Raw genomic sequence first — 19475 nt, 5'->3', positions numbered from 1 at the left:
AATGTAGAAGGGAAAGAAGAGGGAGCAGGATACGACATAAAAGGGAAGTAGACAGGATGATCAGAGGGATATGTATTGTTCATTAAAAAGAACAGGAGTACTTGTGGCACCTTAGAGACTAACAAATTTATTAGAGCATAAGCTTTCGTGGACTACAGCCCACTTCTTCGGATGCTGTAGTCCACGAAAGCTTATGCTCTAATAAATTTGTTAGCCTCTAAGGTGCCACAAGTACTCCTGTTCTTTTTGCGGATACAGACTAACACGGCTGCTACTCTGAAACCGTATTGTTCATTGTTTTCTCTGGTCTTGATTCAGCAAAGCGCTTCAGTATGTGTTTAACTTTAAGCATGTGCTTAAGTACTTTGCTGAATAGGGATGGCAGTTTCACACATTGGTCACACTTTATATTAAGGTTCCATTCATAAATCGTTTATAAAGGGTTAACAAATATTAATAGAGGTTTTAAGCAACCCATTGACCTGTGCAACTCTGTAACAATCTGTAACACTTTCTACAGATGTGTTCAATTCCAACTCAATATTTTGTCATCAGAATTGGCTGATTTGTTTGCAGAGAGAGTTCGATTTTGACAAAATTCCAGTGGAAACCAGGCAGGGTTCCATCAATCCTACCTTCGTTCCTGCCATCTTGCCGGCTCCGCTCCTCAGCAGCTGGGCTCTGGCTCCTTGTGCTTCCAGGGAGAATGCAGAGTGCCTGCGAGTCAGGAACGGGCAGGGCTTTCCAGGGTCCATGGCTCTGGGGCAGTCCATCTGGTAGATTGCCCAGGAGTCAGGGCACCGTTTCCGTACACAGAGAATATCAAAATTTTTTTTAGTTTTCTTTCTGAAGGAGAATGAAACCAAATTCCAAAATATCTAAATACTCTGCAAAATGGAATGACCTCTCTCTACCAAGGTTCACTTAGAACCATCTGTAGCACAGGCTACTCATGTCTGTAACACATCTGTGACATCCTATTAATCATTTATTAACCCTTTATAAACTATACGTGAAATCTTAAGATAAAGTGGGACCCAGATGGTTAAGTGTTTTGCAGAATTGAGGTCTGCATAGTTTTTTGTTACAAATTACTGTATTATGTAGCTTTTACTGAAAGAAAATAATTCTTATTGTCCTTGCCTGTTCCTTCTGGGTTCTACTTTTGCCTCTTTTCTGTCTGTCTGTTAATAAGAGCCCTGACCTATTGCATTTGTTGTTTGTATTGTTAACCTTTGCCTGTTTATAAAGAAAAATGTAAAACATCTTAATGAATGGATAGGGTGACCAGATGTCCCGATTTTATAGGGACAGTCCCGATTTTTGGAGCTTTTCCTTACATAGGCACCTATTACCCCCCACCCCGTCCCGGTTTTTCACACTTGTTATCTGGTCACCCTATGCATGGAAAGCTTTGGTGACCCATTAGCAGCAGTAGATGGGATGTTTTCAAATATTGGTAACGTTCCCCCCAACAAATAAATGAGATGCTGTCTCTTTGTAGTAGAACAATATTAATGTTTTAAAAGGAAACTGAATGAGCTGAAAAAGAGCCCACAAGATGATGGTCTGTCCAGGTCAGCAGGCACAGTAGTAAATCACCATAGTGAGGAGGTACAACCGCCAGCATGCGTCAAAATAAATCATTACCTTTCAGGCCACTGATTAAAAAATACTGCAGTTACTACTGACAATAGAGAGCCTGAAAAATAGCTGTGATCAGCAAGGCAAATTCTAGGATGGGGACTTGCATTCCTGTCCACATTTTCATTGCCAGAGGTTAATAGCATCTGAGACTGATCCCATAGGGATCATATTTCATTGTAGTTCAGTGCCTTGATTTTACCCCAGAGTCCCCTGGATACTTTATCTCATGGAAAGTCTCCAACCTTTTGTGTACATGATCTATCCTCATGTATTATATTGAAAACTTCTTTCTTCAGGATGGTTAGATTGTCAGATGTATCTTTCATAGAAAGACAACAATATGGGGGGCCTGCTTCTGAAAAAAAAAAACACTTATATCCATGCTGAATTTTAAGTATGTACTTAAAATTAAGCACATAATTAAATGCTTTGCTGACCGGGGATTGACATCATAACAACTAGCTCTTATGTAGCATTTTTCATCAGGAGCTCTCAAAGCACTTTACAAAGGAGGTAAGTATAATCCCTGTTTTTACAGATGGGGAAACATAAGCATGTGCTTAAATGTTTTTTAAATTGGGGACTCAAGTATTTGCATAACTTTAGGTACGTGAATAATCCTGTGCTTAATCTTTGCAAGTTCAGGATCTAGAAGAGATACAAGGCAAAATGGGATTCCTTATTTATCTTTTTGAAAAGAAGCAACAGAAGAATCAGAGGGTCCTTATTACTGAATGGAACCAACCAATTTATAATGGATATTTTATTCAATTAATGTAACCTCTTCTTCTGATTAAGGAAGAAACAGGTTATGGCTTCCTCAAAGTTATTCACTGTTCACAATTTATTTGACTAATATCTTTCCAAATTCAATACAGACACCCCCTGGGTTATGCAAACCCGACTTACGCAAATCTGCACTTATGGAAAAAGTTCCGTAAGCTAGAAATAGGAGGTGGGGTTTTTGTTGCTTTTTTGCATAATTGTCCGGTATACGTTTCCGATTTATGTATTAATCCATGAGTGGTTGAAATCTGAGCTGTGTTGCTCAGTTGTGATTGGTTAGATAAGTCACATGATATTATTCCTGTTTCCTGGCTAGATGAGGTGTGCTACCATTTCCAGCATGACTCCTTGAGTGCATGAATTTAAACTTTAGTTTCTATGCAATTTTGAAATTTGCTTTCTGCAAATGTTTTTGCAAGTGTAAATTGATTACTTGAATTTTCACAGAAACGAGAACACCTAAGCACTGGGAACAGGGCACCAGCAATTCTTTGAACATTTGAACAATTCTTCACAAAATATTATATATATATATATATTTGGCATTATTTCTTCAGCTCTAACACTGAAAACTTGCATGCAAAATGCTGACTGACTCTTATTATTCCTGTAGTGAACAGTGCTCCACTTAAGAGCTAGGCTACTACAAATTAATATAAATTCTTCCAACTCAGACCTGAGTGACTGTTCCTAAGCATTTGTACATAAGGTTTGACATGGGCTTTTAGTAATTCACCTTTCATCAACTTTAAAAGGATACTAGCAATTAGTTTAGGATTTTTATGGGTTTTTCATATGCCCTATTGATGATTTTTTAAATGACTGTGTTAGAGCGCTGTATAGTTACATGTTTGCCTGCAGTGTTCAAAATCCAAACACTGCTGCGGGATGCTAATACATCAGAATCGGAAACCTGACTAAAACCAACTTACTTTTACAGCTGAGGCCAAGGGAAGTGCAAAAATGCTGAGTTACTTTTGTAACAACTAACGGTCAGTTGTGGATATGTGTGTGTAACTCCAATGCTCATTCAGGTCAGAACTCACTCCTTCCCTCTCCTCGTCTCATACCAACCTGCAGAGCTGGTAAACTACAGGGAATGGAGCATGCTTTACCTCCCAAGAGAGATTGCATGGCACTTGCTCCCTCTCTTTCCCTGTGCTCTTTGAAATTCTGGACGGGAAGGGGGATGGTGGAGTGCATATGGGACATACTCAGCAGGCTCCCGCTTTCTACTGCTGACCAGCTCTGTAGGCCCTGTGGCATTGTGACAAGGTATAGCTCTGCACCATGGGAGGCTCTTTTAGATTGCAGAGGGGTATGGAACAGGGACCCTGATTGGCTCCTGGTTTTTCATGGGAACTCTTTCCCCCTATTAATTCCCTTGCACATCGCTGCTAGAGCCCTTACTCAACACTAGATTCACATATAAAGACATGCAGAGAATTAGCTCCCTCAGAAAACTAATTCATTTTCCCCTTTATGCAGGTCACTCGGCTTGGGCAGTGAAGGCAAGTCAAGTCAGTAAACCAGTCTGTTTACTGGTAAACCAGTCACTTTCACTCGGTTCCCAAGCACTCACGTTGCACAGCCAAGTTTGGTTGGGCTGGCTGTAGCCCGCTCAGAGCTCGCCCCGCAGCAGTGCCATGTGACAGTGCAATTAAATCTAGCCCTGGAGACTGAACTGTTCCCTTCACAGAATGGCTACTCAGCAGGCAGCAGCAGTGCAGACTTTCCTGAACTGCATGACTAATGTGCCCTGAAATGAATCGGGAGGGATCACCTGGAGGGGTGAGAAGGTAGTTCCGTCTCCATGTCCATTGAGTCCTTGACTTATCTGCTGAGACCATCAGCCAGAGACTAGATTCTGTGTTGTCTCTCATGAGGCACAGCATAGAATGTGTAGATCGGGGAGGGGGCAGGGGAAAGGTGCATATTCTTGGCTTCTCTGGGAAACCAGCACAGTTGGGTTTACTGGGCTGCTGTTAGTTAAGGCAACTTCCCCACTGTAGCCAATAGTTTGCTCTGGGACCAAAAACTGCTGGAATACAGACTCTCTGGCCATTACTTGTATTTCCAACTCTAGGCCTGACCTTGGCTATAAAGTGGGCATTGTAGGGCCATATAAGCTAGGTCTATGCTGCTCTTGTGTTGAGGGAATTGTCCTGGGGGGTGATTCTTTTCCCTTTAAGGCTCCTTTACAGTATGGTAGTGGCATTAAGGAGTTGTAGAATGATCTGGCCGAAGACTGAAAATTACTACCGTATGTAATGGTTTTGGCATTTGTGGACATTTGTCCTCTAGGAACTAGATTGTGACCACCAAACTCATTTCACATTGGCCATCCATCAGGTGGTAACAAATTTTAGTCCACTGCCATCTGGGCTGTATGTCAATGGGTGACAGCAAGGCTGGAAAAGACATCTGTTGGAAAAGTAATATGGCAAAATAAAATTTCCAATAAATTATTGGAATGTATTGGGAACTTTTGTGTTTCAAAAAGTGGAGGAAGTAAGCAGGGGGACAGCCATTTTAGACTCGATTCTGACCTACAACGAGGAATTGGGTGGGAATCTGAAAGTGAAAGGCAATTTGTGTGAAAGTGATCATGAAATGATAGATTTCATGATTCTAAGGAAAGAAAACCGAGAGTGGCAAAATAAGGACAATTGGACTTCAAAAAAGCAGATTTTAACAAACTCTGAGAGCAGGTAGGTAAGGTCCCATTAGAAGAAAATCTAAAGGAAAAAGGATTTCAGGAGAGCTGGCAGTTTCTCAAGGAGACAATATTAAAGGCACCACTGCAAATTATCCCAACGTGAAGGAAAGATAGGAAGAATAGTAAAGGGCCCAAATGGCTCCACCAAGAACTCTTTAATGACCTGAAAATCAAAGAGGAATCCTACAAAATGTGGAAACATGGACAAATTGCTAAAGACGAATACAAAAGAATAGCACACGCATATGGGGACAAAATCAGACAGGCTAAGGCACAAAATGAGTTATACTTAGCAAAGGACATAAAAGACAATAAGAAGAGGTTCTTTAAATACATTAGGACCAAGAGAAAGAGGACGGAAAGTGTAGGTCTTCTATTTAGCAGGAAGGAGAGCTAACTGCTGCATCAAGAAGCTTGACGTGTTTAATGCCCATTTTGCTTCAGCCCTCACTTAAAAGGTTAATGGTGACCAGATACTCAACACAAATAGGGAAAGAACAGGTTAAAGAATATTTAGATAGTTGGATGTATTCATGTCAGCAGGTCCTGATGAAATTCATCTTAAGGTATTTAAGTAACTAGCTGAAGCTATCTTGGAACCATTAACAATTATCTTTTAGAATTCATGGAGGACAAGTGAGGTGCCAGAGGACTGAAGAAGGGAAAACCTAGTACCTATCTTTAAAAAGGGGAACAAGAAGGACCCTGGGGAATTATAGACCAGTCAGCCTAACTTCAATACTTGGAAAGATACTGGATCAAATTATTAAACAATCCGTTTCTAAGCACCTAGAGGATAATAGGATTATAAGGAATAGACAGCATGGATTTGTCAAGAACAGATCATGCCAAAGCAACCTAGTTTCTTTCTTTGACAGGGTTACTGGTCTGGTGGATAGGGGGAAAGCAGTAGATGTGATACAGCTTAATTTTAGAAAGGCTTTTGACACAGTCCCACAATACATTATCATAAGAAAACTAGGGAAATGTGGTCTAGATTAAATTACTATAAAGTGGATGAATACCTAGTTGAAAGACTCTACTCAAAGAGTAGTTATCAATGATTCACTGTCAAAATGGGAGGGCATATCTAATGAGGTTCTACTGGGGTCAGTCTTGAGTCCAGTAAAATTCAATATTTTCATTAATAGCTTGGGTAATGGAGTGGAGAGTATGCTTATAAAACTTGCAGATGACACCAAACTGGGAAGGGTTGCAAGCACTCTGGAAGACAGGATTAGAATTCAAAACAACCTTGACAAATTGGTCTGAATTCAACAAGATGAAATTCAACAAAAAAAAGTGCAAAGTACTTCACTTAGGAAGGAAAAATCAAATATACAACTACAAAATGGGGAAGAACTGGCTAGATGATAGTAGGGATGAAAAGGAGCTGGGGGTTACAGTGGATCCCAAATTAAGTCAACAGTCTGATGCAGTTGCAAAAAAAGCTAATATTCTGGAGTGTATTAACCGGAGTGTTGTATGTAAGACACGAGCGGTAATTGTCCTGCTTTGCTTGGCCCTGGTGAGGACTCTGCTGGAGTACTGTGTCCAATTCTGGGTGAGAGTCCAGAGGAGAGCAACAAAAATGGTAAAAGTTTTAGAAAACCTCACCTATGCGGAAAGGTTAAAAAAACTGGTTCTGTTTAGTCTTAAGAAAAGAAGACTGAGGGGGAGACCTGATAAGAGTCTTCAAATATGTTAAGGGCTGTTATAAAAAGGACTGTGATCAATTGTTCTCCATGTCCACTGAAGATAAGACAAGAAGTAACGGGTTTAATCTGCAGCAAGGGAGATTTAGGTGAGATTTTAGGAACAACTTTCTATTTATAAGGGATAGTGAAATCCCCATCGTTGGAGGATTTTAAGAACAGCTTGGACAGATACCTGTCAGGGATGGTCAAAGTTTACTTGGTCCTGCCTCAGCACAGGGGGCTGGACTTGATGACTTCTGGAGGTCCCTTCCAGCCCCGTATTTCTATGATTCTATGATAAGGTGGAAGGCTCTGTTATCTCATTTGTCATTGTTAATGATATGAGGTGCTATTAGTGACACAGGTAGGATTTATAAAAAATGGTATGTGGTTTTCATCTTGATGGCATCACTTTGATGGGAGTGATGAGACCAAAACCCAGACACAAAACTCAGAAAATATATGCTTTTCAGGTGGCATAATTGCAACACGGTAGGTGGAATGTATAAACCATGAGTGGCCAAACTGTGGCTCGTGAGCCACATGTGACCCTTTTACCATTAAAGAGTGGCTCGCAGAGTCCTCCATGCCCCCCCTTCTCCACCTACCAAACCGGGAAGATGGGGGGTGGAGCTCAGGACCTCTGCCTTGCAGCGGGGTGGTGGGATAGGGGCTTCTGCCCAGTGGGAAGGGGCATCTGGGTCTTCAGCCTGCAAGGTGCACCTGCTGGGGCTCGGCACCAATGTTCCACCCATGTGCGGAATACATTTTGTTATGTGCATCAAGGTAATGTGTGGATGTGCGCCATCAGTAGAAACAAAAAACCTAGATATAATATATATTTTTTAAAAGTTACCAGTTGGGATAATTACTCCAGCCAGTACAACTTAGGCATTTTAGAACTCACTACTCAAAGAATTACATTTAAGTGTAAGAGAGAAATAAAAATTATGAAATGCATAGATCACTCAAAAAACTAAAATAACACACTTTGAAAGAATAAAATTACAGAGAATATATGGGCATTGCAGGAAGTTCCAAGAAGTAACCACGATAACAACAGTGTTGTGAGGTGTGCGACAGGACCCTGTGTGTATGTGTGCGCAACACACGGACACTGTGTGTATGTGTGACTGTGTGTGTGTGTGACGCACGCAGACTGTGTGTGTGCTGGCTGCTGGGGAAGTTTCTGAGAGACGCCCGTCCGCTGACTCTTTAAGGCAGTCACTGAAAGCTTTCCTCCTCCTGAACCGTGTCCCCCTCCCCTGCTCTGCAGAGATGGGTACATGGGCAGGGGGAGAGACTCTGTGTGTGAGAGAGAGACAGACAGACAGACAGAGATTGTGTGTGCTGGCTGCTGGGGAAGTCTCTAAGAGACCATGCACTGTCTCTTTAAGGCACTCACCAGAAGGCTTGTTCAGATCTCAGAGCTACTGCGAGTCCTGATGAGCCCTGTCCCCTCTACCTTGCTCTGTGGAGATGGGCTACAGGGGTTGGGGGAGGGGGATACCTTAACATCAGCACCCTTCTTTCCTCCTCCCCTCCCCCCACTCTGCACAGCCAGCAGGAGGGTTCCGGGAGCAGCTGCAGGAGCACCATGGCCGCAAAGCAGCGGGGGTGCGGACGAGCACCTGAACACACGCTGCTGGATGTGCTAATCAACTGAGCGGCTGCCCAAACGCGCAGCTTACAGGGAACACAGCTTGGGACTTCAGCAGGAGTGGGGCTGAAGCAGGTGTGCCCTGGCTCTCGAACTTCTGAAGATTGTCGTATGTTGCTTGGAGGGCCAGTAAGTTTGGCCACCCCTGGTATGAACTAGCATTCCTGGCACTTCTGATGTTAATGGGTTCATGGCATAAAGGTTAGGTTTGTGCTATTTGACTTGATTCCATTTTTATTTACTTCATAAATGTTTCTTCTTTTTTTTTTCCCTCAGAGTGATCGACTGCTCATTAAAGGTGGAAGAATTATCAATGATGACTACTCCTTCTATGCAGACATATACCTGGAAGATGGACTGATAAAGTTAGTTTTTAAAATACTGAACATTTTTGCATGCATATTAATCATGATAGTGAGCTTGACTCCTACTGCCTGCACACCCCTGTGGATGCCTGTTAATGTTGTATGTTGTAGAGGAATATTTTATTTATTATAAAAATCTGCTTTTCATCTTTGCTAGTGTCAGACAGGTAGAAGATTCCATCAGTCAGTGTGACTGGAGTTCTTTGCACCTGCAATGGGTCCATTCTCAGTTACTTCTGACAGGACTTAGTCTATGCCAAAGCCTGTGCAGTGCAGGTAGTAGCACAAGCCCAACCAAGCTGTCAGGTGCATCTAGTGCAAGAGATCCCAGGCGAAGATGAACGGTTACTGGCTCAATGTGCTGTGGGGTGCTTGGTACAGCTATTTTCACTTGCTGATATTGGTGCCATTTTGTGCTGTATGTGGATACTGAGCCCCTACATAGGCACCTTTTCTCACACGGAACCCCTAGTGTGTGTCCCATGTACATATACAGCTGCTCTCTTGTACACCAACATTGTCTACACCGCTGCTTGTGCACTGAATATATATGCTTTGTGTTCCCTCTTCTTACACACTTATATAGAGATGGGCAGGTGTCACCTTCCTCAGGGTACAGTCTGGACTGTTGAATAGCTATATCCCATCAGCTCTACAGTCTTTTACACTGCTTTACTGTGAACTGCCACCGCTGGGAGTCCTGCTTATACACAGCCACTGTCATGTAAAATAACTCCCAGCTGAATACATGAATGCTCTCCCAGCCACTCATGAGTTACATACAGGGTGACACCTGCATGTTCTTAGTCCCAGCCTTGACCACAGAAATGTGCATCTTGTACTGTACAGAACCCTCCTGGACAGGACAAGCTCATAGTGAGTCCGTCATTTCAACAAAGGAAAATGATTATGATCCAAGCTTGTTGTCTCAAGTGGATGTCCCTTATAGTCTTTAGCTCAGCGGTAGGGTACTTACCCAGGATGTGGGAAACCCCTGGTTCATGTCCCCCCTCCTCGGTAGGAGAGAAAGCATTTGAACAGGGCTCTGCCACCTCTCAGGTAAGTGCCCCAACTATGAGGCTATGGAGTATTCGGATGTGGGGCTCCCTCAATCTCTCCTGCTGAAGTTGTTCCATTTTAATTAAACAATGGCATTCTTAAATATGACGTGGGCCACAGAACGAGTTAGAATGATTCTATTGCCCTGTGCCTCGGGCACTCAGCTAAGAGGTGGCGGATTCCTGTTCATATCCCTTCTCCCCCTCAAGGGGTGGGGGCTTGAATCAGGGGTCTCCCATGCCCTGAGTGAGTACCCTAACCATTGGGTTAACGATTACAAGGGAGGCCTTGCTCCTGCAGCTGTTCTGTGTGAACTTGTCTGAGGGGCCCAATCCAGTAGGCATGCTCAGAAGCTGCTTACAGGATTTGGGCCCCTGTGCATGACTTGGCCAGCCAAACACTAGTCTCCCCCAGTCTGTGAATCACTGTGGGGCTTAGGCGGGAGATAAGCCTCCGGGTGCTTATCATGAGGCAGTAGTGCACATGCTCAGGCCTAAAGAGAGGCTGCCTAGAGTGAGGCTCTATACCCAGAGGAAAAAACATGGGCACCTACAGGGTTAGGCAGCAGCCATGTGGGTGTCTTGTGGATCGCAGTGGTGCCTAAAAACAGGACTTGGGCTCCTAAAAATGGGACTTAGGTGCCTAAGTAGCTGCGTGGATCCCACCCTTTGCTTACAAATCTGAGTAACCGCACCGAGCTCAGTGGGGATTTCTCATGTGCATAAATTTAAGCATGTGAGTAAGTGGATTCAGGATTGGGGCCTCTACATTATGCCCTAGTCAACTTGCTTTGTTCACAGGAAATTATACATCATGACAACTGTTTGAGAGGGTGAATCTTGTAATTTGCTAATGATTACTGGTGCATCAAATGGTGTCTGGGGGCATTTGCGTGGTAGCTAGAATACAACTATCAGCATCATTCAATTTCTCTCTCACTTGTAAGCAGCAACTAAATGACCCCACTTTCTCATTAGCATACAAATATTATTCCAAAATGAACTGTCCAAGAAGCCTGACACACCACCTCTTGCTCAGCGTTCTAGACAAACAGAATAAAAATCACTGAGCAATGCCAGTGAGGATGAGCCTCCTTCCAGCAGGCTTAACATGGGTAGCTACACTAGAAGTGAGACACCGCCTTGCTATCTGCACAAGCCAAGTGTAGTGAAATCCATTCACTTCAGCATACAGTAATGGAGTGCAGCAATGTTGAGGAAGCTGATGCTCTGCAAGGGAGTGAGACTGGCTCAGGCCCTGGTTCAGCAAAGCACTTCTACACATGCATAACACTCTTGGACTTCAGTGGGACTTAAGCATGTGTTTAAATGCTTAACTTTAAGCACATCCCAAAGCCCATCCTTTTTCAGCAAAGCATGTGCTTAAGTGCTTTGTTGAACCAGGGTCTGAAAAGATGATATTTTTACGGGGGAAATAAAACCAGCTTACTTTTATTTTTTAGTTTTCTTGTTTTTCACAGTGTTCAGAGGTAGTCTTTGGAATGTTATTCTTGTTTCAAAGTAGAAGTTAAAGGAGATGGATCTTGGTTCTTTTTTCCATTCTCAGATCTCTTTACCACACAAACACTGCACAGAGAAAGCAGTGTAGCTCTGATTATAACGTTAGGGACGAAAGATCATCTGCTGTAAATTGACTTAGTTCCACTGCAAACAATAGAGAAATGCTGATTTAAACAAGCTGATGATCTTCCCCCTATTTTCATTTGTTGAGTACCTTGTGATATTTCTTTGCAATTCAAATTTGAAGAATCCCTAAGCATCTTAAGTCCCTTTTGTGTAACCTGTTGTGCTGGTCTGCTTGCATTCATGCATCTGTACTAATTCCCTATCTATTTTTCCACTCTATAATTAGCTACATTAATATTTATCATAGTTGTAAACATGTTACAGCATATCTCCCAGTGTAATGCAACATTTGGGTGACTATTGGGCATTTACACACACAGCTATATGGCCTCACGCTGAGCTAGCATCAGCTCTCACTAGCTAAGCTTGGTTAGTACTTAGAATGGAGACTTCGAGCAAAATTCCAGATATTGCAGGAAGCAGTGTGGTTAATTCAGAAACTGGTGCTCTTCCCTTAGACTAGAACCAAGCCCTGTGCCCCACTGTAGTATGGGACACGGTGCTGTTGGATGTGGAGTCCTTTGGATGAGATGTAAAAATGAGCTCTTGATCTCCTGTGGTTCTTTTTTTAACTCTGGTTGTTTGGCCAAATTCCAGTTTGAGTAATTACTAGTAGTTTCCCCTGGGTATAATTAATAGTTATATTCATTTCCCATCCTAAATTGTTGCTACAGGCTGTTAAACAGTTGCCAAGTTTCACTTCATGGGTAGCTATTGCGTTTTAATGTTGCGCAAAATAAATTCAGGATCTATGTGTGTCTTGGATGAGTTCATATATACATGCACGTAAATATTATCTTATCCACAGAAAATCTATATTGAAAGGGAATTAGGGCTAAGAATATGTATCAGTAATTTAGGGCAAACTACATTACAGCGGTGTGGTAATTATCCTAAAACAAAATAGTATAAGCCCAGGAAGTTCACAGTTAATGTTAACCAAAAAACAAATCCAAGCAAGCTGAGGTGTGGAAATGCAGGTTTGTGGTACCCATAGTAACGTAACTTTGCCCTGTTGTGACCCCAGGAGGGATTAATAATTTTTGAAATCAAACACATTTTTAAAAATCAGTTTTAATCTAAGTGGAGTCCACAAACACTAAAATTCGTTCCTTGTGATTGTATGGATTTTGCATGGTGTCACTGTAAGACAGGGTTGAAATTTTCTACTAAAGAAGAAGCTTTCAATTATGAAGAATTATAAAGGGAATTACAAGACCTTTAATTCACATATATTGAAATATAGCCTATGCACAAGATTGAGTTTTAACTATAGGAGAAGTTTGAAGAAACTGTGACTACAGTTTGTTTCGGTGCCGTAACTGTGCATTTTCATATTTTAAAATGAATTGAATTTCTTTTAAGTTTAAGCTTAGTTTTGAATGTCTTGGGTTTACAGTGTTTGGTTTTGAAATAATTGCAACTTCCATGTAATATATGGTAATAAAAATATTAATAATACAAAATTACTGATATGCGCTCTCAACCTTGATTCTATCTTAATTTAGTTTTTGTCTGGAAATTTCCTTGTGCTTTTCCTGCTGTTTAGACAAATAGGAGAGAATTTGATTGTTCCTGGTGGAGTAAAGACCATTGAGGCTAATGGACGTATGGTTATCCCCGGGGGAATCGATGTCAACACTTACCTACAAAAGCCCTACCAAGGAATGACCGCTGTTGATGACTTCTATCAAGGCACAAAAGCAGCTCTAGCAGGCGGTACCACCATGATCAGTAAGTACTAAAACACTCTCACCTCTCAAATCTAACTGTCTTGGGGCTGAGCGCAACCTGCTGTTTTCAGTTCACTGGGTTTATCTGTGTATATTCTACATCGCTGTTTTCAGAAGTCATTTAAGATCAGATCAATGTCTGGGTCTTGTGAGGCTGGAATCTCCACTGATTACTGTAGACAACTTTACCAGGATCAACATGAAAAATGAGGTTACCCTTAGAAAAAGCAGCCGCACCTAGGGTAGTGTTGTTGGGATTCCCTCTGAAACTTTTTCTACCCGACTTATCCAGAGCACCATGTCTGCTTCTGGGAGAACATTTCATCCATTTCTCTGAGAACCAAAACACTTAGTTTGACTCCAGATTTTGTCACTTACTTTCCTTTATCTGGCAAACAGCAAAGCTATGTTGAGTTGATCAGACTCAAGCGTAGGAGGTGAGTATAGCGCGTACCACACATCCAAAGTTACAGAGAATACTTCTTCCTTTATATAAATTTGCAGATTCCATTGCATTTGCTATACATTACATCACACATTTTTGGGTTGGCTTGGTTACTTTGCAGGAACCAATCCAGCATGCTCTCTCCATGTGCTGTTCATGTGGGAACCTGTTCTTTAATTTGAGATTTATCTTGTCAGTTGTCCCTAGCATTAGGGTATAGCTGCTTATGTTAGCTAGCACAGACATCCTGACTCCAGCATACTGCTTTTCAAGCCCCTATATACAATTTAACTATCCCTTCGCCTTGCCTTATTTCTTAGTGGGCGTGATTGGGAAGTTATTTATGTCAAGCCGGCTCTACAAGTGTGTCCTGGATTTCTCTCACATAACAAGCATGAGATTTACTATACTTGCTATCACTGATTTTTTTTATCGGTTTATACAGTGCAGTAACAATGCAAAGCAACAATTCTAGTAAACTGTTGTGCTTACAGTGTAACATCAGATACTGGTAAAAATTTGGAAAATAATAAAATGGTGGTATAAGGAATCCGATATGAGACCAGGGAGGTCTGAAGCCTGCTAACAGCTACATCCTGGAAGCAGGATGTTCTGGTAAGGGGTTCCGGGCTGTTAAACTCATCCTTTGTGCATCAGATTGCCGAGCAAGCCTCATCTTTTCTGCCTAGCATTTGCTTGGCTCTGGATTAAGATTATGTGGGGCAGATCCTCAACTGGAGTAAATTGCCAAAGCTGTTTTGTGCTGCCCCATGGAGTTTTGTTCCTTTTGACTTGGGAGTGGTTGGTGGGGGATGGTACTTTGCTTTGAATGTATGTCATGCAGCAAAAGGCCATGGAAATAGGCACATAATACATTATTGTTTTTTAATAGTGGAAAGAGTTGCTTTTTAGTATATTTTCTTCAGTTAGATGCACCCATATCTTTTAGCCTGTTTAGAAAGTCTAAATAGGCATTTATTTCCATCCTCTCTGGATTGGAAAAGCAGATTCACTTTTAAGCAGGTGGATAATATTGTTCAGTATATTCCAGTAAAGATGGCAGAACAGCATTCTCCTAACTGTCTCTCTGCTGGACTCCACTGTACATGTTTGTGTAGATGTTTTAAATGGCTGCTCTATTGTAATCAATGGAAAGTTCAAATGCATTAAGAACATGAGGTGGGACCTGCCAGCTATATTCAGTACATTTACATCAATGAAGAGGTTAAAACAGATTTATTTCTGGATAATAGTTAAATAGCTGTACTTTTCCTTTTGGAAGTTATTTAGTTTATTTAATGTAGCTGCTAGGACTGTTTAATTTAAGGATTTCTCTACTTTATTAATAGTGTGAAGTTTCTTAATGTGCTTTTCCTTTTTTCAAAATTGAAAAATGCCCAGTAAAAGGCTCAATTCTATGCATTCAGTAATACACCATAAGGTTTGCCTATGTTAAGATACAGTACACCTTGCTGTGTTTTCATTATTCAAGTAGAACCCAACCCTGCAAACATGAGTAATTCTACATGCATCATTAGTCCCAGTCATTATCACCCTGATTGTGAAAGCCAGTGTGACTGAGTGGTTAAGACTTGAATCTTATATTTTGGAGCCTTGGTTTTGTTCCCAATGCTGCCTGAAGAGCTCTTCATTAATTTATTGGCAAAGCAGAATGGGCTAATTCATGACAGCCTTCTAGAAAAGGGTATAAGGCCTTGGTCAATAATGAGAGTTATGAAGTGCATAGGAATGTAAATGGCAGTCAGTAGAGACCAGAATTCATGATCTCCTGCATACCAGCTCAGTGCACCTTCACTAAGCTACAGGGTGTTTAGATCTCTCTCTCTCTCACACACATTTCCTGACTTGATGGTATAGCAAAACAGGTTGCTAGATTCAGCTTCAATGCAGAATGTTCTGCAAAAGCTGGAATACTTGAGAGGTCTGTATCTGTCCCACATCCTGCAATTTACACTGTGCCAATGAAAATCCTGCTTTGTTGTAGGTTCACTGTAGATAATCACTGAAACTGCAGAATAGGAAATATGTGCAATTTGTGTAACAGGTGCTTCATCTATATTTCAGTTGATCACGTGGTCCCTGAAGCCGGGGTGAGTTTATTGACCTCATTTGAAAAGTGGCATGAGGCAGCTGACACCAAATCCTGTTGTGATTACTCTCTCCATGTGGATATCACTAACTGGTATGATGGGATCCGAGAAGAGCTGGATATCCTGGTGCAAGATAAAGGTTAATTAATGAAAATAAAATGTTTTCATTTCTCTAAGCAATGTGCAAATGCTCAATTCTGAAGTACTCCAGATAGTCCTGTTATTTCCCACAAAAGAGGCATATAGGTATTAGATACCCTGGCCATGAACCTTTGCATTCATTTACCGCTGTGTAAAGTGGGTCTGAAACTCCATGCACTGCTATTAATCAGGAGTAACTCCATTAGAGGCAGTAGAGATATGCCAGTACAGATGAGGAGAATTCAGATCAGCAAGGGGAAAATGTTACCTGATAAAAATGGTAGCACTTGACAGATGGAAATAACGCTATGCAAAGTGCAAGGCAGGCCTTATATTAAGATAACAAAATTAGGAGACCAACCTTGAGTGCTTGGACAGTCATCATAGGCTATTCATCTTTGAACAACAATGCCACGTGGCACTTTACCTGCTTTGACATGAAATTTGGAAATATATGGCTAATTTTCAAAATGAAGGCCAAGATTTTCAAAACTTAGAGCCTAAAGTTAGGATTCTAAATCCACATTTAGGCATCTGCAGTAGTGACCTGATTTTCAGAACTGCTGACCACTCAGCAGCTCCCACTGGAAGATAGTGGAGGCCCAATACTTATGAAAATCAGGTTACTTATTTCGGAGCCTAACTTTAGACACTTTAAAAAAAAAAATCTTGGTCTAGGTGCCTAAGTTTTGCCCACAAAACACACATTTACATAGTTCATTACCCATTTATTCATGTGCACTCAGAGTTCCTAGGAACCAATTAGCTATTTATTGCTAAAAGTATAATCTGGACTACATATGCTGACTCTTGTGTGTCAGAAAGCCAAATACATACATGCAGTGTTCCTTGTAGAGGGTTATGATGGACCAAATCTGAGAAGCTCTATTTAAATAGAACTGTACTGTATAAATATACAAACAAAGCAGAGCTTGTTTACTGTGTAGACAGTTTTTCAGTCAGAAACCACATAGATGGAGTAATATAGGAGCTTTCATCCTGAGCAGCACTACTGTAACAGTACAACTGCTTTGTAACCAGATTTTAGGCCACAAAATTTTCTATTGACCTTTAAAGTCTTTAATCTTCAGGATTATGTACAATTTGGGCAAAAGGTAGCTAATTTTACAATGCTTTTTATAATAGGGCTGATTTTACAGGCTGACAGCATTTGCCATTGTTGACAGTGCCAAATCAGTCCTCTGCCCCTGCTATCATCTTTGATGATGTGGATTTAAATCTAGTTTCAGCTGGATTTACTATCAAGCAAGTGTACTGCAGCGTGTATCAAAGGTTAGCTGTTATTTTCTGGAGCTGGCTCACAAATGGCTCTAGTATGTGCTTGAGGGCTTACATTAAGAGCCGGGTGCAGACAACTGGGTTAATAGTTTGCTCCCAGTATAGAAATTTGAGTTTTCAATACAAATATGATCTGGCATTTACTTTAAGAAAGAATCTGTTCATTGGTCCAGAAAGCAAAATGTATTATGGGGTCCTAAGTGGATTGCTTGAGAGGTATAGCATTTGGAGGTCACCTTCGTTCTCATTGATGCTGTAGTGTGTCTCGGTCAGTGTGAATTACTCAAGTGTGATAGGAGACATGGAGGTAAAGCCCAAATAAAATAGGATACTTTTTTCAACATGGCAGGAGCTTTAAAAATTAATATAGAATATCTGCTGAAAACTGGAAACATCTAAGCCAGATTCTCAGCTGGTATAAATTGTCTTGATCTGAATCTTCATTGCTCCATTGACATCAACTGAGGATCTAGACCAGGGGTCGGCAATGTTCGGCACGCGGCTTGCCAGGCTAAGCACCCTGGCGGGCTGGGCCAGTTTATTTACCTGCTGACATTTATTTACCAGGTTCGGCCGATAGTGGCCCCCACTTGCCGTGGTTCACTGTCCCGGACCAATGGGGGCGGCGGGAAGTGGTGCGGGACGAGGGATGTGCTGGCCGCGGCTTCCCGCCGCCCCCATTGGCCCGGGACGGTGAACCGCGGCGAGTGAGGGCTGCGATCGGCTGAACCTGCCGCATCAGCAGGTAAATAAACTGTCCCGGCCCGCTAGGGTGCTTACCCTGGCGATCCACGTGCCGAACGTTGCCGACCCCTGAGCTAGACCCTATTACGTATTTTACATTGATTGACAAAGTGATCCCAGGTTAGTTAAGAAGCAATGCTTAGTTATCACATTTCAGCTTGGAGTTTGTCTAATATGCTCTCAGGAGGAATCGCCAGGGAGCTTTCAGAGCTGCTGATGAGATTGGCCTGTCGTAGTTGGACAGTTAATCAGTTCTAAATCAATAGAGTGCTCATTCAAAGAGGTTTTGGCTTTAGAGAGGTTGAACATTTTGCAGGAGCAACTGTTCATAACGGTGCAGACCACTTCCTCTGACTTACAACCATTTCAGCAGCCAGTCTACATGACCCATGAATCTATTTGGCTCTCACATAGGATGTAAAGAAATCACATAGGAAAGTACTATACTGGCCAAGTGGATCCACAGATTGCTCTACCCATTTCTTTGACTATCTTCAGGATTTCATAGGCATGACTTAAATGGGACGTTCATAACATGTGGGATGGGACCTTGCTGGGTCTCACTGGCATGAGAGAGGGCATCAGGCACATTTTAAAAAGTATTTGTTTAAACAGTTAGGTTTATAAGTAATGGGCCAGATCCTCAGCTGGTGTAAATCCATGTAGTTCCATTGACTAGGTCAATGTACACCAGCTGAGGTAGGATCTCTGACCCTGTATGGCCATATAGCCAGATGGGTGCCACATTACCAATCTGCACCTTGGTCTCTGAGCATCGATATACGGGCAATCCACTAACTGAAAAGTGTAGCTTTAGTCATATCTGTTTTCAGCTGCGAAAACAGTATTGTATTGACTTCAGGGGGAACATTGACTTAAATGGGGTCAAAACACATACTGATGCCAATGGGTCAGGGTATGGCCCTAAGACAGAAAAAGGAAAGTAGCAACAGAGAATTTGCATTACTTGGTTAGGAGTATATCTTTCAGCCTGTCTATCCAGAGAATGCTCACATAGGATTATAATTAATCTTTGGTTGGGTTCCCTTGGATAAGAAATGACTATTGGTTCCGACTTGGCAGGCTTAATGTATCTCTTTGGTCGCACATGTATATCTCATATATACACCTCTACCCCGATATAACGCGACCCGATATAAAACGAATTTGGATATAACGCGGTAAAGCAGCACTCCGGGGGAGCGGGGCAGGGTTGCGCAATTCGGTGAATCAAAGCAAGTTCGATATAACACAGTTTCACCTATAACACGATAAGATTTTTTGGCTCCCGAGGACAGCGTTATATCGGGGTAGAGGTTTATCTCAATTGCAATGGTGGTTGGTTTGCTCCAAGTCTAGTCTGGAATGGGAGGTGGGCAGTAACTGTACATTGGGGCCCAGCAAAAGGGGTCATCACTTAATC

General features: G+C 41.9%; 1 protein-coding gene across 4 annotated transcripts in view; it reads left to right on the top strand.

Moving 5' to 3' along the window:
* Positions 1-19475, top strand: part of CRMP1 (collapsin response mediator protein 1) — a 57427-nt gene that overhangs the window by 16415 nt on the left and 21537 nt on the right. For all 4 annotated transcript variants that reach the window (XM_005300269.5, XM_065598225.1, XM_005300270.5 and 1 more), the window contains exons 2-4: positions 8786-8874; positions 13129-13313; positions 15843-16007. In XM_005300269.5, coding sequence (XP_005300326.1) covers positions 8786-8874; positions 13129-13313; positions 15843-16007 — 439 coding nt within the window. The remainder of the gene's footprint in view (positions 1-8785; positions 8875-13128; positions 13314-15842; positions 16008-19475) is intronic.

This window comes from Chrysemys picta, chromosome 5 (genome assembly GCF_011386835.1).
Source record: "Chrysemys picta bellii isolate R12L10 chromosome 5, ASM1138683v2, whole genome shotgun sequence".
In the NCBI taxonomy this organism is placed as follows: Eukaryota; Metazoa; Chordata; order Testudines; family Emydidae; genus Chrysemys; species Chrysemys picta.
This window is presented reverse-complemented; position numbering and strand designations above follow the sequence as displayed.